The 21,065-nt window shown below is 49.3% G+C and overlaps 12 protein-coding genes across 12 annotated transcripts; 5 read left to right on the forward strand and 7 right to left on the reverse strand.

Moving 5' to 3' along the window:
* Positions 1 to 1,277: 1,277 nt before the first annotated feature.
* Positions 1,278 to 2,327, reverse strand: LCP9604111_4680 (putative transcription initiation factor TFIID subunit 13; the record flags this gene model as incomplete). The annotated part of the gene is made up of 2 exons (XM_039072406.1): positions 1,278 to 1,774; positions 1,850 to 2,327. The coding sequence occupies 2 exons, from the start codon at positions 2,325 to 2,327 to the stop codon at positions 1,278 to 1,280; spliced, it is 975 nt and encodes a 324-aa protein (XP_038929170.1).
* Positions 2,328 to 2,453: 126 nt separating this feature from the next.
* LCP9604111_4681 (protein kish) lies at positions 2,454 to 2,941 on the forward strand (the record flags this gene model as incomplete). Its single annotated transcript, XM_039072407.1, has 4 exons — positions 2,454 to 2,456; positions 2,593 to 2,702; positions 2,776 to 2,857; positions 2,918 to 2,941. 4 exons carry the CDS (start codon positions 2,454 to 2,456, stop codon positions 2,939 to 2,941), a joined length of 219 nt encoding a protein of 72 aa, XP_038929171.1.
* A 320-nt stretch (positions 2,942 to 3,261) lies between these two features.
* LCP9604111_4682 (pentatricopeptide repeat protein) lies at positions 3,262 to 5,313 on the reverse strand (the record flags this gene model as incomplete). Its single annotated transcript, XM_039072408.1, has 1 exon — positions 3,262 to 5,313. One exon carries the CDS (start codon positions 5,311 to 5,313, stop codon positions 3,262 to 3,264), a length of 2,052 nt encoding a protein of 683 aa, XP_038929172.1.
* Positions 5,314 to 5,961: 648 nt separating this feature from the next.
* On the forward strand, positions 5,962 to 6,564 carry LCP9604111_4683 (CCDC12/cwf18 family protein; the record flags this gene model as incomplete). The annotated part of the gene is made up of 1 exon (XM_039072409.1): positions 5,962 to 6,564. One exon carries the CDS (start codon positions 5,962 to 5,964, stop codon positions 6,562 to 6,564), a length of 603 nt encoding a protein of 200 aa, XP_038929173.1.
* Positions 6,565 to 6,969: 405 nt separating this feature from the next.
* Positions 6,970 to 7,960, reverse strand: LCP9604111_4684 (zinc finger CCHC-type containing 10; the record flags this gene model as incomplete). Its single annotated transcript, XM_039072410.1, has 3 exons — positions 6,970 to 7,612; positions 7,682 to 7,817; positions 7,870 to 7,960. 3 exons carry the CDS (start codon positions 7,958 to 7,960, stop codon positions 6,970 to 6,972), a joined length of 870 nt encoding a protein of 289 aa, XP_038929174.1.
* A 756-nt stretch (positions 7,961 to 8,716) lies between these two features.
* Positions 8,717 to 11,291, forward strand: LCP9604111_4685 (putative R3H domain protein; the record flags this gene model as incomplete). Its single annotated transcript, XM_039072411.1, has 2 exons — positions 8,717 to 8,767; positions 8,823 to 11,291. 2 exons carry the CDS (start codon positions 8,717 to 8,719, stop codon positions 11,289 to 11,291), a joined length of 2,520 nt encoding a protein of 839 aa, XP_038929175.1.
* A 1,087-nt stretch (positions 11,292 to 12,378) lies between these two features.
* LCP9604111_4686 (uncharacterized protein) lies at positions 12,379 to 12,762 on the reverse strand (the record flags this gene model as incomplete). Its single annotated transcript, XM_039072412.1, has 1 exon — positions 12,379 to 12,762. The coding sequence occupies one exon, from the start codon at positions 12,760 to 12,762 to the stop codon at positions 12,379 to 12,381; it is 384 nt and encodes a 127-aa protein (XP_038929176.1).
* A 1,400-nt stretch (positions 12,763 to 14,162) lies between these two features.
* LCP9604111_4687 (mitochondrial 54S ribosomal protein bL17m) lies at positions 14,163 to 14,986 on the reverse strand (the record flags this gene model as incomplete). Its single annotated transcript, XM_039072413.1, has 2 exons — positions 14,163 to 14,591; positions 14,771 to 14,986. 2 exons carry the CDS (start codon positions 14,984 to 14,986, stop codon positions 14,163 to 14,165), a joined length of 645 nt encoding a protein of 214 aa, XP_038929177.1.
* A 365-nt stretch (positions 14,987 to 15,351) lies between these two features.
* On the forward strand, positions 15,352 to 15,791 carry LCP9604111_4688 (MICOS complex subunit Mic12 family protein; the record flags this gene model as incomplete). Its single annotated transcript, XM_039072414.1, has 2 exons — positions 15,352 to 15,372; positions 15,435 to 15,791. 2 exons carry the CDS (start codon positions 15,352 to 15,354, stop codon positions 15,789 to 15,791), a joined length of 378 nt encoding a protein of 125 aa, XP_038929178.1.
* A 344-nt stretch (positions 15,792 to 16,135) lies between these two features.
* LCP9604111_4689 (DUF5315 domain-containing protein) lies at positions 16,136 to 16,912 on the reverse strand (the record flags this gene model as incomplete). Its single annotated transcript, XM_039072415.1, has 1 exon — positions 16,136 to 16,912. The coding sequence occupies one exon, from the start codon at positions 16,910 to 16,912 to the stop codon at positions 16,136 to 16,138; it is 777 nt and encodes a 258-aa protein (XP_038929179.1).
* Positions 16,913 to 17,398: 486 nt separating this feature from the next.
* Positions 17,399 to 17,952, forward strand: rps23 (40S ribosomal protein uS12; the record flags this gene model as incomplete). Its single annotated transcript, XM_039072417.1, has 2 exons — positions 17,399 to 17,657; positions 17,774 to 17,952. 2 exons carry the CDS (start codon positions 17,399 to 17,401, stop codon positions 17,950 to 17,952), a joined length of 438 nt encoding a protein of 145 aa, XP_038929180.1.
* Positions 17,953 to 19,075: 1,123 nt separating this feature from the next.
* Positions 19,076 to 20,984, reverse strand: LCP9604111_4691 (translation initiation factor eIF2B subunit beta; the record flags this gene model as incomplete). The annotated part of the gene is made up of 6 exons (XM_039072418.1): positions 19,076 to 19,148; positions 19,218 to 20,055; positions 20,109 to 20,404; positions 20,484 to 20,607; positions 20,668 to 20,775; positions 20,969 to 20,984. 6 exons carry the CDS (start codon positions 20,982 to 20,984, stop codon positions 19,076 to 19,078), a joined length of 1,455 nt encoding a protein of 484 aa, XP_038929181.1.
* Positions 20,985 to 21,065: the final 81 nt, after the last annotated feature.

Genomic DNA, 21,065 nt, shown 5'->3' on the forward strand with positions numbered 1-21,065 from the left:
AATGCGACAGCTTCAGGCTTGTTGCTATACTCTTCATCGTCCTCTTCATGCCGGACCACCCACCTGTTCCGGCTGAACTCATCTACCTGTGCTACTCAAGCAGCAGTAATTGATAAGCAAGCTGGATGGAAGACACGCTTAGGCTTCAGTATTGAGATGTTCAACCTCTATGTTTTTGTTGCCTCGCTCGCACCGAAGAGTCTCTCTTTTTGTCTTCCTGAAAGCTCAGATGGTGGACTGGCGTGAGTGTTGACAAGATGGCATCGGACGGGCAATCATCATCATAATCTCAGAGAAAGTAGAGATTCCGAAGATATATTCATTGACTAGTTGTATACTTGTCGGGGGTCCGAATCGAATGTTTCTGAGGACGCGGAATGCACGGCTATGAGTTCTATTTGGCGCACCATAACACGGCCTTTGCTCCTGCGTGCGACATCTGATTTTCTAGGGGACAATGTCGCCAATAAGGTAGATTCGAAGGAATATTTCCTGGTACAGTCCGTCTGGGGCATCATGGGGGAGGAGCCTTGTCGTGGATCTGGTATTTCCGGTATTGTTCCGCGGTTAGCATAGTCAAAAGGTACTTTCTTGTCTTTTTTTTTTACGACTAGAAGCCTCACATTCAATCAGATACCGTAGGTCTATTGAGAGAGATACCCATCCAAAGTTGGAGATGTCGTTAAGCTGGGAGGGGCACGGATTTGACGAGATTGTTGTCAGTCTAGGACTGCAGCTAGAAGGCTTATATTTGTTGAATTTTATGGAAGGCACAAATGGTGTATTAGTTTACAAGTTAGCCTCAATGTAGGTATGTGCATGTAGATACAGCCCTAGACCTCATGTTTCAAAGTGGGGAAGGAGGCTGGCGGATCTGAACCTTAATACTTTAATTTGACTATGGACGGGAACAATGTAGAGACGACTCAGGCTCTTGGCATGGTTCTACTACTGATAAACTACAGTATATAACGAACGTGGTTCTAGCCTAGTTTGCTCCTATCACCGTGGTCAAAGCGTTGTGATGTCCCAGTGATTGCATCGGGCGAGTGGGAGGGCGCAAATGCGAGTCCCGATGTCTGTCTTACCTTTGATATAAATAAAGTGAGCATTGGGATTTGATAAATTTCCATTGTATTTCTCTAGTTATTTCTTGGTATTGGAAAAACTAGCTGTAAATATATTGGCGAAAAGAAACACACGTTGGGCATTAAGTCATGTTCGTCGTGACCCACAGCAACTGGGCAGGAATTGGTGGAGTTATTGAGGGTATATGTTCAGCCAATCGTCTTACGCTTCTTCGAAACTGACTCCTCGGTAGCATCAGATCCACGGCGGGTTGCAGCACCTCTTTTCCCCTTGCCCTTACTCTTCTTGGTAACAGTAGCAGCGGCAGCGGCTTCGGCAGCCACAGGATCCTCGCCAGCAGCAGCAGCAGCGGCCGCAGCGGCAGCACCTTTCTTTCCAGCTTCCTTAGCAACCTGATCATCATTCTGGTCAAATGCTTTGCGAGCTTCTTTCAATTCACGTTCCATGCGCAACAGCTCCTGTACACGGCCGAGCTTGTTCTGGTCGCGACGCAGTGCGAAGCGGAAGTCCTCAACTTTGATCTTCTGACGGCGGGCGTGGTGTGCGACTTGCGCGGCGCCGTGGCAGAGTTCCAACACGAAGTCGGTGACAATTTCGTCCAGCACGCGGACTGTCTCGGGAAGTGGTTCGTTCGGGAAGCTCGGGTGTGGGCTGGGGTCGCCGTAGGCGAGAAGGAGCAGGCGAACTGTTGGATATAGTTAGTATTGAATTTGGCTTTGTAACTTCTATTAATGAATTTGCATGGGCTGCCGGAACTTACGTTCATTCTGAAAGTTCATTTGACCCTTGTGCCGGGCCGTACGCGCACGTGGTTCGGCCATGGTGGGCTTGGTTGTAGACTCTTTTTTGTCCTTTCTAGTCGATGTAGATGCCGTGTCGGGTGAACTAAGAGTCCACTTAGGTCCGTATCCGGCACAATTTAGCACTGTATCTTGCTCATCGAAGCCCCAATTAGGCGAGAGTTCAGAGACAAGAGTCTTCGAGCTAGGCTGACGTGATGGATTGCGAGTCGGATTGGACGAGTCAGTCTTCGAGGTTGATGAGAAGGTGCTTGGAGCTTGGAGGTGAGCGTTTGGAGGTGCTGAGATTGTAGTCTCAAAGGGACAGATTGGAGTCCGAGTCCAGGTGTTCAGAGTACCCAATCCAGTGTGTGATGGCTTAAGAGGTAGCGGAGATGCGTATGGCGGCAAGGAGAATGATACCCGCTTGGCCGCTTGGCCCGTGCGCTTGGCGGACATACCAGGCAGAATATGCTAGACTGGGGGTTAGTTAGCAACCTTAGCACATGCAGGTACCTGGCAAGTTACGGTCGCAATTCTCTTTCTTTGCCCAAGTGACGGGTGAAGGGTTTACAGTTGCAACAAATGGTGAGTTTATGTAAATGGCAGAATTTACGAGAGCAACTTTTCTGTGAGAAGTATATGTGGCTTGGCTTTCGCGTGGCGTTCATGTTGGAACCACAATGATAGTATGATTACTGTGCTAACTATCACACTCACCTAGTCTGCTCTTTTCAACTTTCAATCGTTGCTTCTCGTGATTCTCCTGATAATCTGCACGAGCAGCTATGCGCACTCGATAATGCCGGGGATCATGGACCGGAACCAGAATGGGTAGGCGACCACCTGAGGATGCGCATCCGGGATGCAGGAAGATGACGGGGAGACTGATAGTTCTTTGATGTAGGATCTTTGGGATATTCTGGAAGTCTGCTCGGGTCGGAGAGCGACTCAGCCCATACGTCAGCATATGCTGTGTCGTGATGGCAGTAAGTTCTCTCCACGAGTCCCGATGTATGAAGAAATATACATACTGATGTTGCATGCAGGTGTCGATCTTCTTCGGTGATTAACATTGCTTAAGTCTCAATGGGTGTTTGGAGGGGAATTCCTACGTGATAATCAATGCTTGTGGTAGTCCCCAACTTCGATCGGACCTCAAGTAACCTTAGTCGGGGGTTATAAGAGATTACTATTACTATTTGCCCTTCACGTGATGGTATCCAGATGCAATGAGATATTCAGACGAACAAGAGGTTCATGATGCGGTAGTATATAGTACATAATATTAAAATCTACAAAAAAAAGTTCAAAGGCACTTCTTCAGGACCAATGCGTCCAAAATACTTGACCCTCCAAAGGCGGCAGTAAAAGACAAAAGGGTATTCCTATTTTACATCTTAGGCTTCAACTTTGACTCCAACTTCTCTAACCCATTGTCAATGAGCTCGTCGTGCACCTTCTGATCACTGTGAACATTGGATGCGGGCTCGAGGGTGAGAAGCTTATTAGTTCCATCCGAATTAAGGCCCTCATCCATCTCCTCGATCGCCACCCAGAGGCGTTCGGGGTCGCGGAGATAACGCAAACTCTTCATCGTGTAATGGTCGATGGCAAAGCCTTCCCTTTCCATCTTCGTGATTGCACTAGCAGTTTCAGGGATGGCCTGCGCATTGGCGAATCCATTGATGATGGTGTTCCAAGTCACCTGGTTGTACTCCACATTGTGCTTGGCCATCATCTCCTTGACTTTCTCGGCGGCATCGGGCTGGCGACTGTAATTGAAGGCACTGAGGAGGATGGTCCAAGTACGATGCGTGGGTGCGATGTGCTTGAGAGGTTTGCCAGTGATAGTTTCTTTTGGTATGGCAGAGGTGTCAAGCATGTCTTCGACGAGACGTATGCTTGACCTTAGTCCACGGCTGCTTTTGCGGAAGGCGATGAGGAATTCATTATAGACGTGGTCGGTCTCGACCAGAGGAGCGATGGATGGATGGCCCTGCTGCACGAGCTCGCGGAATCTGTCATACATGTGATGCACTTGTGATATCCGATTCCGACAACGGAAGAATGTCGCGATCATGAGGAACAAAGATACTGGAGATGGTGGGGTTTTCAATTCAAGTCCTTGACTTGGCGGCGGTGAGTATGAGGGAGGGAGTAGAAGGAGTTCTTTGAGCGGTGTGATGTCGTGGATTTTGTTGTACATGTCGAGCATAGAGTAGAAAACTCCCGAGGGATCGCTCTCGGGATCAATATGCTTGGCGGTAAAAGTGAAATGAGCGTGGAAGATTTTGCTGAAAATGTATGGGTTGTTTCGTAATTCCTCTTGCATCTCGACTTCCCGCACCAGCTCGTCCACACGACCCCGGTCGCCTCGAGACACCGCATCAGTGAGGAGAGTCAGATATGTATAAGAATCGAATTCGTGGTGGTGATTCTTCATGAACTGAAGCATGTCCGACCCCAATTGAGGATCACCGGTTTTGTAAGCATTGGCGAGCACGAGATTCATCATGTCCCGGTCTGGCTGAACACCCATTTTGAGAAGCCGTGGGAGGATCCGGAAATTTCGTCCGCTGGCGTTATCCTCAACGGTGTCCAGGGTCAGGAGCTTGCAACAGTGCCGTAAGACTCCTTCAGAGTCCATGGAAAATTCAGGGTCATTGATTTTGGGAATGAATTCGAGAGCCCTAAGGGCATATTCCACGTCGTTCAACTGTGTGAATCGGTACATGTAGCAAAGTGCTGTTTGCGCTTCCATCGTGATGCCTCGCTCGTTCATTAAACGGAAACTCTCGTAGACACCTAAGAAGCCCGCTCGGCGAATATAGAATCGTATACCCCTTTGTGGCGGGGAGATAATTGGCCAGTCCTTTGGATCCAGGGAAGTTGCAACAACCGATTCGAATGTGTGGGCACCCTTTGTCCAATCCCGGAGCTCTTCATAATGAAATCTTTCCAAGTAAGTCAAGCAATCAACAACCATAGTTAAATCTGGCTTATCTCGTGGCTCAGTTGTGACGAGTAAAAACTCTAAGGCCATTGCCGGGTTATTTTGCAGAAGCCAAATGGCCAGGCGTTGCCAGGCCCAAGCCCTGTTAGGGCGGGTCATTGCCAGCCATGCCTCTCGAAACTTGCCTTGACAGTCTTCGAGAAGCAAGGCTAGCAGTTGCTCGCCATCTTCTCTCAGCTTTGGCAATGCAGAATTGTGCAAGACCTCACGGCCATGTGTCTTAGCCTTGTGAATTGCTCCATATGCCTCTTTCCATTGACGGAGACCTAGCTCACGCATGTAAAGTGAATTCATTCGCATTGAAAGCGCCAGGTATAACCCGCGATCGGTCAAATGTCTTCCCTTGTTTAAGATTTCTCGGTTGACTCTCTCAGCCGCCATGGCGACAAGCTTGGGATCAGCTTTTCGCACATAAGCGACCTTCTTCATTTTATCATTCGTTATAATCGGTGTCTGTGATGAACTTCGTGGTTGGGTTGAAGGTTTTGATTGTCCATGGCCTATGCCATACTGATTTGTCGCGACCTGATCTGATTGTTCACTTGTCGGCGAATGTGAACTGTCGGTTGAACCGCGGTTGTGTTGATATGATATGGGGTCAGGAGCATCATGTGTCACACCAGGTTCGAAGATTGCAGGAGCATTGTATGTGGAGAGGCGCACTCTATGACCAACATTCGTCCCTGACTCCCGATACCATCGGCCTAGAGTCCGACATTGTGGTGACAGCAACCCGTTGAGACGGGACCGAACGAGTTGGTGCGGACACGATGACATTCAGGAGCTTGTACCCGCAGACATTTGGGGGAAAGACCAAGACGAAGAAAATAAGTCAAGTACAGAGTATGGCGAGGAGTCAAAGTCCAATGCCGGACAGAAAGTTGAATTCCGCCATTCCGCCCGATTTTGCCGTGGCTAGTGTGTGGCGCACCACATCTACTTTTATCGCTTCATCATCTTCAACTTTGAAGCAGCGGAGGAGCTTGCGAATTTCTTCCGGTCATACAATCACTCTGCTTTCCAGTCCCCAAATCCCAGATATTCCATTCACCCTCAGTTTAACCATCGCTCGAAAACATGTCATCAAACCATGCCAGTCTTGATGCGGCATCCACCGACCGCAAAGCCCGCCTCGCCAAGCTCGCAGCTCTGAAGCGCAAGCAACCTGAAGAAGACACAAATGAGGCCAGTGCGGAAGACCAGGAGCTGCCTGACGCCGATTCTACGCCAGATGTGAGCACAAAATATCTATCCGGCCGCAACTACGACCCCGAGACTCGCGGGCCCAAACTGGGCTTCGAGCATGGCCCGCAAGAGGGCCAGGTGACGCTGGAAGCACAGGCGGCTAAAATTGCAAGAGCCACAGCGGAACAAGCCAAGAAGGATGCGGATGCCGACGAACCCATTGATCTGTTCAAACTACAACCTAAGAAACCTAACTGGGACTTGAAGCGCGATCTAAACGAAAAGCTCAAGATTCTTGATGTACGGATGGAAAATTCAATTGCACGGATGTTGCGACAGCGGTTAGAGGACGCGCAGCGTGATGCGAAGGCGCGTGGGCCTAAGTCTAACGGAGACGAGCAGGGGGAGGAAGTGGGCATGGAGGGTGAAGCGCTCGTTGAGGGCATCCATATGCGCGAACGAGAGGAAGCAAAGAGCGACGAAGAAACGATTTGAACTTGATACCCTTTGTGTTGCAGGAATGCGAGCGTTGTCTAGGTCTTCTGCCTCCACCTGTAATTGTCTATATTCTGTCCATTTAACTTATTCCTTTTTTTTGTTGTCTCGGTTGAGGCGTCCAATTGATGCCATGGGCATATTGCGCACAAAAATGAGGCGTTAGGAGGTTTACAAATCAAGATCCTCAATGAGCATATCTATCTTAGTGTCGTTCAGAAATCATTATTGGATTTTTTTTAGTTCCGCTGTCCAGTGACAGATACTTTCAAACTCCGCAATGGAGATGCTAATGATACACTTAGTCAAATACTGATGGAACACGAATTGGCGCCGTGTTCCCCCTCCATCAAGATTTTGCGCCGTATGAAGCCCTAATATTGCAGAGCAGGTTTTCAATTCACTTTACCGTCCGTTATTCATGGCTTGAGTCAAAGCAAGGCGCTTACTGAAAGGACTCAAGCTTCGTTCCCGAGGAAGCTGGTTCTTCTCCATTATGGGATCAGGCTTAGAGCGTCCAGATTGAGACTGACGTGATGGGATTGCTTGATCACGGTGTGAACGGTCCCGGGGAACGTCCTGAGTCGTAGCACGTGATTCTTTCACTCGATCCTTATCCACACTCTTGCTTCGGCGGTCCCTTCGCTCGCTATGTCTTCCTGCTCCACGGTGACGACCTCGTTCTTCGGGGCTAGATTCTCGTCTCCGTCGCCGGGTGTTTCGATCGTCGGTTCGTTCTTGGGAGGGTGAGCGGTCCCTTGGTCCCGAGTAGAATGACCCTGAAGAACCCTCTGTTGAATCACTGAAGCGTCTCTTTCGGGACTTTGCAGGTGGTGCTGATGAATCATTTCGGCGACCTCTGTCAGATGCGCCGTATTTGTTACGGCGGGGAGATGAGGAATCGGATCGATTCGTAGATATCGTTTCCACTGAGAGGGACCTAGCCCGCTTCGGAGACTGAACGCCGCGATCTGTCATATCCTCAAGGTCTCTCTTCCGGCCACGCTCTTCCTCCCGAGTAGCAAGGAGTTCGTCTGCCACACCCTCTCTTCATACAAGTTAGCGAGGACTCCAATGCAGGAAAATGCAGAAATGACAATTATTCACGTGAACTTACTTTCGCAAAAACTCATTTGGATTCTCACTTGAAAGCTTGGGCATCAATTCTGGATTCAGTAGCTGCTGAGTCCTTGAAGGTCGCGGGACATATGGGCGCTCTTGCGCGGATGCCTTGCAATCAAAGCTATAGTGTCGTGGATCGGAGTTAGTCAAACGTCCAAAGAGCAAATGAAATAGGGTACATATCTCGTCCAAGGCATTTTTGGCACAGTGTGGTCGCGGTGGCCCTGTTGGAGTTGGAGCCTCCAAGCTTCGGGGCGTTTCGATATCGGTTCATTGGGACTCGTGATGTTGTAGTTTCGTTTAGAATCCTAGATTGGCAGGTACTTTAGGTCTGAAATAAGGCTATTGACGCGCCCACGATAAGAAACACAGGCAACATCCGACGTAAAGCTGATCGGCGCAAATTAGCGTCTGTTACCCTTTGAAGCCTAAGGGAAATTGTAGGCGCGCGCCAAGGGCGGTCGGGCGCGGCATAATGCCCACGAATCTTCAGGTAATCAAGAATTCAGAATTCAGATCCCCAACGCTCCTTCTCGATCTCGGAGTTCATTGTCAACATTCACGTCATCCATCTCGGACGGACGATCTAGAGTTGATCGGCTCTTCAAATACCCGTCGGATCTGGAATCCCCTCAAAACTCGGTACGAGATCTCCCTGACTATGAGCCAGCTTTGATATCATGTAAGGCCCCGTTGCCTGATCCGCCTAGACTTCTCGCTCTATTGAAGTGGATATTTCTCCTCATTGATCCTATGGATCCCTTTACTTTCATGCATGGTGCTAATGCGCATTCTCCACAGCTTTCTCCATGGCGATTGCCCTACCCCAGAGATATGTCTTTCGTTTTGGGCTTGTGTGAAACGAAATTACGCAGCGACATTACTTTCAACCAAACAAGCTTCCACCTTCTTCACATTTGCAAATCCGAAGCCTGCTGAGTGCAGCTGCTGCTTGACCTTGATCTCGGATTTTCTTTTTTTTTTTTGTGAAATTTAACCAGTCTCAGCGACCATCCTGCAGAGTGTTGTCATGGCGTCAAAAAGTCCCCCAGGTGGAGACGGCCCTCTCTCCTTTGCAAAGGTAAGCTAAGAGTTTGCTCCACTACCTCATGGCTCATCGCTAATTCCGTGACAAGATCGCCGCTATGCCCGCCCCCCTCAGCCCACATTCTTCCTCGGTATCTGATGAAAACGAAATATGCGAGCCAGCAGACCAATCACTTTACTCAAAAGCAAATGGCTCCGGTGCATCTTTGCCCAGCCAGCATAATGTCGATAAAACGCCAGAGGCTAGTTCCATAGAACTAGCTGTTGATGATCTAGGGAGAGGTGTGCAAGACATTAGCATCACCTCGGAAAATCACAGTGATGGACCAAGCTCGTTTGTTAGCGGCCAAGATGATGGCTTGCTCAAGCGGGAAAACTCTTTTGAAGATGATCGCACTCACCTTTCTACCTCATCCACAAAAATGACCAACTTTGATTCCAAGAGTCTTGCCTCGGTGACGACCTTTGCAATGGATGAAAAGGACTCTGTACGTCCCGATGATAGTGCTAGTGTGCAAGCGATTGATGAAGAGGAGTCGCTTTCCGGACTTGCTTCTGGGGCTCCAAACTCAGTGGCAGGCTCTGAAGCTGGCAGTCGTGCGTTTCGGGATCATTACCGAGATGGCATTCCTACACGCCCACGCGGAATTTTGCCCGTGCCTCCTCTCTTTGGCGGTCCCCAGCCGGTGAATGGTGCAATTCCTCCAGATTCAATCGCGAATAATTTCGTGATTCCAGCCAACTCCGATGGCATTGAAGATGGTCAGATATTACATGGGTTTCCCTTGGAGCCGGATGAAAAACTCCTAGAGGCAATGAAATCACCGAAAGATCGGCTGCTGATCCTGCAATTGGAGGAAAAAATTCGACACTTTATCAAGGACTGCAATGAGCAGTCTCTAGAGTTGCCCCCCTCGAACGCGTTTGGGCGACTTCTTGCACACAAGCTAGGAGATTACTATCACTTAACACATTTTGTCGATAACAATGTGACATCGGTCAGGCTTCATCGCACGCCATTCTGCCGGCTACCCACTCCTTTGTCCGCTGTGCATGCTGCTTCCAATAGCACTCCACCTCCAGCTGTCCCGGCAATGAAAATCATGCGCCGAAACGATGGAGGGCAATTCGAAGGAAGTATTGGAGGTTCTTCAAACCCTTCCAAGACCAACTCGGAAGATGGCGATAGCGGACCAGATGGAGAACGTCACTGGTCTTCTTCTGGTGCTACACACGCTAAAGATCGTATGGCTTTGACGAGGGAGGAACGGGAGGCAAAATACCATGAAGTACGTGAACGAATCTTTCGTGATTTTCCCGACAGTGCCAAATCAGATCCGGCCAGCGGTGACTCGAATCCCAACATGTCACGCTCCAGCTCGGCGAATGGGCGCAAAAAAAACCAGAGGCAGCGAACTCCTCATGATGACAGCTTTGAGGTTCGCTCGCAGTTCAATGCCTACTACCCAGGTATGCAATATGGAAATGGTGCTGCTCAGTACAATGCTCCTGTAAATGACAGCTCATATCCAAACCAAGTACCTTACTTGGTGGGACCTGGCGTGCCGCCACCCTCTGGTGGATACATGCCATCTAGTCGGAATGGTGCCATTTACCCTGGGCAACTGAACATGAATGTGAATGTGAATGGCTCCCAGTTTCCAGTGGCAATGTCGCCTCAGATGGCCTCCAATAGCTCGTGGCAAGGAGGAAACATGCCGCAACAATCTCCATATTCCGGGTATGCTACGATGAACCAGCAGGGGATGATGAACCAGCCGTCCTCAAACGCTTCCTCGCCGGCAATGAACAACTATGCCGTGCCCAATGTGACCCCGTATCAACAAAACCCCAATTGGAACTCGCCTCCTTTCCCCACAAATTTCCAGCAGTCCCAGCACCCACGAAATGGACCGCCTGTTCACTGGCCCAACTATCCTCATCAGCCAATGGCTTCTAACATGCCACTCAACATGCCGCTTAACATGAACTCAAACATGGGCTCCAACATGGGTCTTAATATGAGCTCCAATATGCCGTCCAATATGGGCGCATATCCTTACGCTCAATACCCCGGGCAGCATATGAATCCTGCTCTCCAAAATTCTGCCGGATCCCACGCAGCAATGCAAGCAGGATATGCCAGGTCACACTTCAACCCTCAGACACGCTCATTCATCCCCGGCGGTGCTCCTCTCGGGCGTCACCCGAACAAAAGCCAACACCCAATGCAGCCGTATGGTACCATGCAACCTGGCGCCCAACAGCAATGGCATGGGTATCCGGAACCAAGTTCCAACCGGACTATGGACTCAACCCCGGCTATGAATTCCAACCGAGTGCCCACCGGTCCTCGAGACTCGATCGCGAAATGGGGCACACCATCTCATCTTCCCCCCAAACCCCCGCCTTCCGAAGTCCCTTCCGACTTTGATCTAAAAAGCCGAACCGTCCCGGCCTCGGTCCCAGCACCAACATACAGCAACAATGGAATTTCCGCCGTCAGCAATGGACCACTTGTGGTCTCTGGGGGCACAACTGTCTCCAAGCCGAACTAAAGCTTCACGGTTTTGGTCACCTTTCTACTACCATATGTGTTGTATCTGTGATCCTTGTGTCTTTGGAAGTTGTGGAGATATGAACCTTTGTCCCGTAGTCTATAGGCTAGATTCATATGTCCACATGCGGCAACTATCTTCCAAGGCTTGCATCTGCAACAGTACAATGCTTGGCGATCCGGGTTCTTGTGCATGTACCTAGTCGCTCTTAGCTAGTCATGAACCTGTTCAACTTATGTTTCTTCTTTCTCGCCTATTTGGAGGACATAGAATTCGAAATGGATACCTTCCAAAACAGTATAAGAATCACGACTAGGATGTCCTATATGTAATGTAGCCAAATGATTAAAAGGAGAATCGACTTATGCGATGAACAAAGTACAGCTCAAAACAAGATGGACTCCAGTAATTAAGAAGGTCTTAAGAGGTAGGGGAGGAGAGGAGAGGAGAGAGGAAGAGATTTCTAGAGCAAGCATGTACTACTACATACAAGTGGCTCCTATAACACGTATACATGCCTGAGGCCATCTGATAATCTGTAAAATAAAGCAATATTCACCACAATGTACAAATTACCAACGATAAGAGGACGATGGCTCCCAATGTCAAGCACTAGTATATCTAGTTACCTTGCAGGGCCTTTGTTCCAATACTATTACATCGGCCATAAACCCTTGGAAATTTTTTGGAAGCACAGAAGTCTCCTTCTCTGATATACTGCGTCTCGAATCAGCAGCGCATGTTAAGCCAATCTCAGACGAAATGCCAAATAGTAGTAGGGTTTATTATGATCATGTGATTTACAGAATAGTATAGTTTCAATTGGTTGAAAGTGATATCACGTGTTTCTCTTCCTATTTTGTCGAGTTGGTTGAAGAGAAGAGATTCAATCAGTATAAGCTACTAGTTCAGAGTACGAATAGCTATTACCGAATATGGTGCTTACTTCTCGAGTTGCATATATGCCTAATCAAACTATAAACTATCAGACAAAGAAACAGCACTTGAACCCCCAGCTTTTCACATCCAAGTCTTTAGCCCTCAATATATACGTTCAAGTTCCCTCAAATATGAAACCCCCATCAGCTCATGGAATATATTGATTCGTAGGCGGCTTATACTGTGGCCTAGACTGACGGGTTCCAAAGATCGCAGAAGGAACAATAATAACAACCATAAGAACAACAGCCCCAAGAGCCGAACCAAATATAATCCACTCACGTCGACGAGGCCTATGACGCCTAACCGTCCCTATCACAGACTGTGACTCCGGATCTTGTTTCCCGTCTGCTGCAGACTGTCGCCCACTTTCATCTCCCTGGCCTCTGTCTGCGGCTCCAACTGCGGCCTCGACCTGCTTGTCTGTGTGTTTGTCGTCGACGTATTGATTGAGTTCCAGGTTGTAGTCCCGGTCGCTGAACTCTAGCGTGCAGTCCCGATCATTGACTTGCAAGGTGCAGTTCTCGTTCATGCTGTGTTCGATGGTTGGTCGGGGTGGGTATGGCACTGCGACTTCTTTGTCTGTGTCGGGATATGGGGGGCTTGGAGCATTTTGCCGGAGCGGGTTGTGTGTTTCGAGTGACGGTTTTTCCATTTCGAGTATTTTCTTTGGCTATACTTCTTCTGACCTGGTAGGAGATCAGCAAATGATGAATTCTGGAAAGTACAGTTGGGGATATCGGGGTATTACATACTTCACACAAGAAGGTTGCGGTGTAGTAAAGATGGGTATCGAATTCTGGACAACAGAATTAAGCACTCTATATTATTTGGCCGGATCACAGGTCTCGCTGGGCATGGAATATTGTAGAAGAGAATTCGAGACTTTGATTATATCCCAAGACTATAAGCCAGATGAATAAATGGCCCCTTGGGCAGGTCGGCTTGGCTTGTAACAGCATTCGCTTAGATCATATGCTAGCGAGCCCAACTATTGATAACTTTGCATTGAATTTTATTGTCCCTTGATTGTAATTTCTGTGTGCAGGCTGCACTAGTCTGTTACGCCGAGCTGCAGCTGATATATCAGATCTGGTCAACCGCCCCAGGAAATGAGCGTTGGGAGTCTGCACGGAATTTTGGACATTTTCCAGAAGTATTTGGTCATTGGTGACTCAATAAAACCTCAATCGGAAGTCTGATTGCCAGAAGCAAGTTTTATTTTGGTTGAGGATGCTATGGATTCTCAAATATATAGTTCTTCAATTTCCTACTAGCATTGTTGACATAACTACCAAACCACCCAGAAACTACTTAGTATCAATAGCGATGCAATAAAGGCAGTTATTATTTGCGGTGAGCCCTCTATTTGATCGACATTGCAGGAGATGGCGTTGGTAAGGCTGTTGACATCGGTATGATTTGAAATCTGATCGCCAGGCAGCACAATCGGCAAAATGCCTAGTTCTGAACGTGGATCATATTGACTGGCGGGGCCTCCAATCGTAACATATTGTCCAGCAGTTGATGATTGATCTTCAGATCTATATAAAGGCCCGGGATAAAAATGTGGCGACGTCCCTCCCGCAGCATGACTCGATATCTGCCTTTACCGGAACCCAATAAACCAAAGAAGAAGTGCGAATAAAGAGGTATCAAAATCTTTTATACAGAGGCTATGTCACATGCGCGAGTGCAAACGGAGACGAAAATGCCATAATCAACAGGAAGAAGACAGAACTCCTGGTAAGAAAAACAAGTAAAGAACATAGTCAACAGCAACGGAGTCAGCCTCGAAGACAAGAGGATGATGCATCGAGAACGCCGATCAAAGCCCAGAAGAGAACATCTCCCAAACAGATATCAGAGATCAATCACCCCCGGCCGAGGATTCCGAAATAGAACCCCCACAAAGGAGAGCACTCCCCACATCTAATCCCTCGACTCAACCTCCGCTTCCTGCTTAGCGAGCTTATCATTCTGCTTCTTGGCAAGACTGAGCTGGGAAATCGCCCGCTCCAAAACGTCAACACCGTCCTTCCGGAACTGCGTAACCTTCTTCACGTTCAACCTTGTGAGAGCGTGCACAAGATCCCGGCCCTGCTCGCGCTCGCGAGCCACAGTGCGCGCCGTCATGGCGAAGCGCATGTCCTTCGGCCCATCGACCAGCTCGAGGATAGCGGTGGGAGCCTTGACCTGGGGCTTAGGCTCTCGGACGGCGTTTTTAGTACCCTTCTTGGGGGAGAAATACTCGTTCTTTTCGCGAGGTTCTATGCGTAGCACTCGTGTGTATCCACCTGGACGGTCTGCGTAGCGCTCGCGGAGGGGACCGAAGAGTTTGGGGAGCATTTCATGTGGTGTCTAGGGAATGTTAGTGTTGTCATTGGGTTGCGGGTTCTTTTTTTTTCCTCCAAAGGATGATGGATCGGTAATTGCAGCAATTCATCACAAATTCAGTAAATCCATGAATTCTCGTGACCAGAATGATTCCTTTCCGTATTGAAATCGGGGTGGGCTTGTTCTCTGGGAATTCAACATACGTAGAAAATCTCCAATGCACGTCGCCGACTCGCTTCGGTGTTCTTCTTGCCCAGGGTAATCAACTTCTCGGCCAGGCGCTGGGCCTCTTTGGCCTTGGGCCATGTCGTGGTGATTGATTCATGCTCGAAGAGGGAGGTCACCAGGTTTCGGAGCAGGGCCTGTCGATGCGCGGAGTCGCGGCTCAAGTGGCGGTATCTGCTTCCACCGCCGGCCATGATGAGGGCTATTAGGCGAAAGTAAACGAGGCAGATAGAGAGAGAGCGGGTTATTGAAAGTAGAGTGGGAATCACGAGGTCAATGGCTCACTAATTACAGGTGAAGGAGAGCCCTGGAGGATGTTCGGCCCAGAAGAATTGTCTCGGCCAATCGGAGCGCTTCCACCATCTGTCCGACTTCAGTTTTCCGCGCTCACTCTGTCTGGTCGACGACATTCAGCTTTTCGAATACATTTCACCTAAACCTATTGATTGCCGAGGACAGCATAGGCTATAATCAAGAAATACTTGTACCATTTGTCGCATTTTCAAACCACTCCCACGAACAAATAGACAATCCGGCGACTCCAAGCACCACAACAAATATGGGCTTCTTCACTGGATTTGTACGATTTACCCTCGAATATATACCAGAAAGCAGGACTAACTACAATTCACACTCGAATAGCTCGGTGGCTTTGCCTTTACCTCATCCGTTCTCTGCATTACCATCCAAGTACACCGCTCAACACGCATATCACAACGGAATGCCATCCACGCGCAAGTCGAGCAAATAGACTGGTTGAACTCCTCTGCTGGTGCCTATGACAGGCGCTTCCTACCAGAAGACGTGCCAAGGTGGCGGCGTGAAGAATTGGAAGCGCAGAGACAAGCGGAGCCGACTATGAAGGAGATATTTAAGCATAGATGGAATAAAGAAGTGGAGGCCTTGACAAGGAAGGCCTATGAGACAAGATGGGAGGATGTGAGACATGCTGCCGCGGAAAGCTGGAAGGCTGCTGCACGAGTGGTGAAAAGAGAATGAAGGATCATTTCTGAAAACTATAGCAAAGGCTTGGCTCGAAGGAATCCTTAGATGTATTATCATGTCCGCTTGTTTTGGGTTTATTTTTGAGCACCGGAGTTTGGATACCCTTGATTTAGTTATGTTATAATTTACATGCATTAGTATTATTATTTCCCCGAGGGATATTGTGAATGCGTCCAGCGCATCCTCGTATAGGATAGAGATATCAATGCGGTCCGGCAAGACTCGGTGATAGCCCGGATCAACCCTGGGACATGTACACTCGCCACTGAAGAATAAAAAAATGCAGCAAATGCAGCGAGGGCGGGACTGCAGCTGAATCGACTGGAAGACTCAGAAGTTCAGCTTGTATTAGTTGATGACGGTGCAGTTGTCGTGACACTATCTGAGTCGCTCCAGATATCCTTGCTTTCCCGCTCGACGGTGCGCATGGCCTGAGATACCTCCTCCAGTTTAGCAACGACATCCAAAACGCCCTGGTTGACCCGGTCAAAGTACCGGTCATTGGCCTCGCGGCGCTTTCGCGCAAGACGGATGTCTTTCTCGGTCTCGTCATCCAACGTACGGTACGATACCGAACCTTGACCTGCGCTAGCTTCTGTCGCTGATTCATCTTCAATACCTCGCCGCGCCAAGCTAGCTTTTCCACTGGCTTCTTCGGCACCGCTGTGGCCGGGATCCACAACTTCATCGTCTGCTTCACTACGTGCCCAGGCTTGGGCGAGCTTCAACTGTTTCATGCGTAAATCTTCCAATGCTTCAGAGTGCTTTGCGCCGAAGACATTCTCGCTCGTCACAGCGCTAAGTTCCACTTCTGACAAAGCGTTCTGCATCTCCTGCCAGATGGCATCGGATCCGTCGACATCATGTTTGGAGGCGCGGCGTGATACAAAGGGTGATAACAAGCTCGACTTCTCAGTATTTGCGCTCTCGGCTAGCCGAGATGACCGATTCCGTTTCAGGGGTGGGGGTTGGCCAGAGGCAGTTGCTAACGGTGAGGTTGCAGGTGGGACGGGTAAGGAGATATTAGAGGTATTGTGTGATGGTGGGCCCTGGAAAAGGGCTGGAGGAGGCAGACGTTGAGGGTTTGGATTCGTGGGTTTTCTTGACAAATCCATCTTCAACAAATGTTAGAGAGAACAACAAACATTCGGCATCCGAATGAGGTTGATGATGCAGCTGATAAGGTTATCGTTATCGGCGTGATGACATAATCAGAGGTGGGGGCTACGACTGTCTCGTGACTCGCTTAGGGCTAAGCGCACAAAGTCACCTGAGGTGCATCCAAAGCGTGTGGTAAGGGAAATCCGGAACTCTTCGACTTTTCGACAATCGACCCTCAGCCCCTTTGGCCGACAACACCCCTCCCAGTCGGTACGTATTCGATATCCTGCTATTTCCCCTACGTTGTTCGTGGTTTTCGGAAATCTTTTATTCGTGGCACTGCGAGATCCTTCGTCAACGATCGCACAAAAACTCGGCCTTCTCCAAACATCGAACACCGACCGAAAATATCCACAACCAGCAAAACAACCGTTACACTCGACACGAGGCTAACATTTTTTTCCTTGCTCAGTTGACCGTCGAACACATACTCCGCCAACATGGGTAAAGGACAACCCCGTGGTTTGAACGCCGCCCGCAAGCTCCAGGCGCACCGCAAGGATCAGCGCTGGGCTGATGACCACTTCAAGAAGCGTCTTCTCGGAACCGCCTACAAGTCCTCCCCCTTCGGTGGTGCTTCCCACGCCAAGGGTATCGTTCTCGAGAAGGTCGGTGTTGAGGCCAAGCAGCCCAACTCCGCTATTCGCAAGTGTGTCAAGGTTCAGCTCATTAAGAACGGCAAGAAGGTCGCTGCTTTCGGTGGGTTATCCTCTTCCTTACTGCTATTGTTGGGGCCTACACGAGTTGGAATTACGACAAGATGGAACCACCAACACAACCACCACAAACAGATGCTAACTGGCATGTTCTTACAGTCCCCAATGACGGTTGCTTGAACTTCATCGATGAGAACGACGAGGTTCTGCTCGCCGGTTTCGGTCGCAAGGGTAAGGCCAAGGGTGATATTCCCGGTGTCCGTTTCAAGGTCGTCAAGGTCTCCGGTGTCGGTCTCGCCGCTCTGTGGAAGGAGAAGAAGGAGAAGCCCCGCTCTTAAACAACTCGACGCGTTCTGTTCGAAATCAAAAATGCAGCGACCGGGAGCCTTGGAGTGTGGGAACGGTGCCGGACGGAAAGCCCGCCTCATCAGCGCCTTGATTTCATGAGATATTTTCTTTTTGGGGAGTCCCCCGGCGGGCTTGCGTCCGGAATGTGGTGGATCCGCTTATTTGCGAATTAAACACGATTGATACAACCTCCAAAAAGATTATGGCGCCATGACTTTCTATCACTTTCCCGGGTTTCTGACCTTCCTGTATACTGTTACTTGGTTCCTTGATCCTTGCTAGAGTTGTCTGGTGGAGACGCAAAGTAAAGCGTAGGGTATGGTGTTGATGTGAACACAGCATTCATGAGTGATGGTCTAAATCTTCAATACATTTGATCTGTACCAACATGTATCTATCCCATGCTCTAGGCCTTCAAGCCCATTTACCCGTTGCCGAACGTCATCCACCCGTGAACGTGTGGAGTTGTTCAGTGATGGCAATGGCCCTAGTAGTTATATATGTGTGTACCGTCTTAGTGTAGCTGCTCGTGGATATATATCTAACCTACGTGTAGTGTGGCCACTAGGATTCCCTCGGTATTAATCTCGAATAAACTACAACGTTAGCCCCGTTCCTACATGAGTCAGGTTATATCGACAAAGATGCACATGAAGGTCTACGATCCCTTTAGTCTTCCGGGAATCAAGGATTGGAAAGCTTGAAGGACCGAGAGAAAGGTGCAAAAGGAAAGGTATGTAAAAGAATCGGATTGATTGCCACTTGTATGCTTGCAGGTCGGCTTTATATGTGAATATATATCAATGTTACCCTCATGGTTCGTATGGTCTCTACATCTAGTCCAATCATAGATTAAGATACTCTACACTCCTACCAGTATTCGATCGGATCTATATACTAGGCAAAGCTCAATCACATAACGAGATAAGCGAGAGTCCAACATAGCGGCTACTCATAAACATTCGAAATCATAAAACTTAGTTCCTTTTATTCATTACTCCTGCGTATCGATCGTCAAAGTAAACCCTCGGGTATCGTTCGGGCAAATGTCCCTCAAAAGATCTTTTATTGATTTTCACGACCTGTGACACAACTGCCTAAACCAACTACAGCTTAGAAGCTGATATCTTCTTTGCGGTAGTGGTCTGAGACAATGCGGTACAGGTATGATGGAGCATGGCCGCCGCTGGGGTAGGAAAACAAGGTTAGCTTTATGGAATGAGATAAGCGTGTGGGATGGGTGCTTGAAACTTACAGGTTAGTAATGTAAAGATCGACGAGCTCTGCGGGAACGTAGTCATAGATGGGGTTTTGGACATCGATTAGGTCGACGAGATCACCTTCCTCGTATGGGAGGACCTTGCTCGGGTCACCGTATTCAATGAGTGAGTCGAAGTCGAATGGGTAGACTGGGCTGAGCTTGTAAACACCGCTCACGACCACGACGGGGGTCTGGTGAACCTTGGCGGCACGCGCGATGACACGGGTGCCAGCCGCGGCGACAAGGCCGCCGTTGGCGAGGACGGAGTGTGTTCCGAGAATGACCTTGTTGACTCGTGACATGAGAGCGAAGACGGCAGAGTCTGGGATGAGGATGACGGTGATGCCGTGCTCGATCAGTGGCTTCTGGAAAGCCTCCAAGCCGATGTTGTCATCGTCAGTGACAGCGCTACCGCTGACAGTGGCGTGTGTGTCCTCATGGTTATTCGGATACGACTCGGCATGGATGACGGTAAACTTGCGCTTCGCGGCGGCCTTAAGCAGGAATTTTTGGACAGTGGTCGAGGATGTGTGGGTGAGGATGATTTCGTTAGAGTGAATGTGGTCCAGTGCATAAGCGGCGATCTGATCGTCGACCTGGCCGAGCTCATCAATGATCTCGCCAATACCCTCCAGCACCTCAGCTCGTACGTCTTTGCTTGGACCGTGGCCAGGGAGGCGTCCGTTTGGAGAGGAGGATCCCGGGGTGCTGGGAAGTGAGTGCTCGGGTTCGGGATGGGACAGAAGGCTGAACATAGAGGTCAGAGGGGGGCGAGAGGATCTTTCATCGGACCGGAAGGAGGGCGAGTCGCGATCCAAAGGCAATGATGGATCTATGAATCTATGAGTCACTGCGTTGATATTTGGACCAAAACTTGGGACCCACCGTCATAAGCCCGGGGTGTTTGGGGCTGACTCTCTGAGCCAATATCGCTAAGGGCGAACTCAGCGTCGCGATCGTCTTCCGCTTCGTCGCGAATAAGACCTAGGACCCGGCGCACGATATTGCCCACAACCATCTCGCGCGGTTGCGCAGCCATTAGTCGCCTACCCACACTCTGCACCCGCTCAATAAGCTTTGCTGAATCTGTTGTGCGGCATGCAGAGATAACGCTTCGTAGCAAATAGGCGGTTGCTGTAGCACATGATCGCGAATGGCGGATTTGACGTCGCTTGAGCAATCTGATTGAAATATACTATGTTAGCGAGTTTGATCGTCGGTAAGAGTAGCCGTCATGACAAGGAGTCTGGAAATACGTACGAAATCAGAGTCTCAATAGAGGTATCAATCGGGTTTGTCTTGAGGCACTTGAGGAATGACCCCAGGCCCGGCGTCAGGGCCAACGAGGAAGACGGCATGAGGAAGTGGGATGTTGGGAGGAAATCTACGCGGTGTCAGCGGGGGTTCGGCGACAGGAGTATGCAGTGTCGGGTAATAGACATACCAAGTTTCAGATCCAGATCACACCGAGTATGTAAATAGAACGATGAGCAAGAGATTCTCAGATTCTCACACGAAGAGCCAGAGAGTGGGAGAGACAAAGAATGATTTTCTGCCGTTCGATCTTGTCCGCTTCCCCACACTCATTGATCCTCGCTCTATTGTCTCGGCTTCGGCTTTCTTATTGGTGTTTTGCCAGTTTTTGGATTTCAATTATTTCATTTCTGTTTTTGGATTGCTTTTTGTCGGCTTTGAAACTCGTGGTATAAAATCAGATTGGAGTTGCGGAAGTACTTCCGAGGCACGGGTGACTTGGCGCATTGAGGTTAGAACAAGCTTACACCTCCTTGAGATCCCCCTCTTTCCTTCAGACTGCCATCACATCCCTACACACTCATCTCA

Source organism: Penicillium roqueforti (genome assembly GCF_015533775.1).
Source record: "Penicillium roqueforti strain LCP96 04111 chromosome Unknown scaffold_10, whole genome shotgun sequence".
Lineage (NCBI taxonomy): Eukaryota > Fungi > Ascomycota > Eurotiomycetes > Eurotiales > Aspergillaceae > Penicillium > Penicillium roqueforti.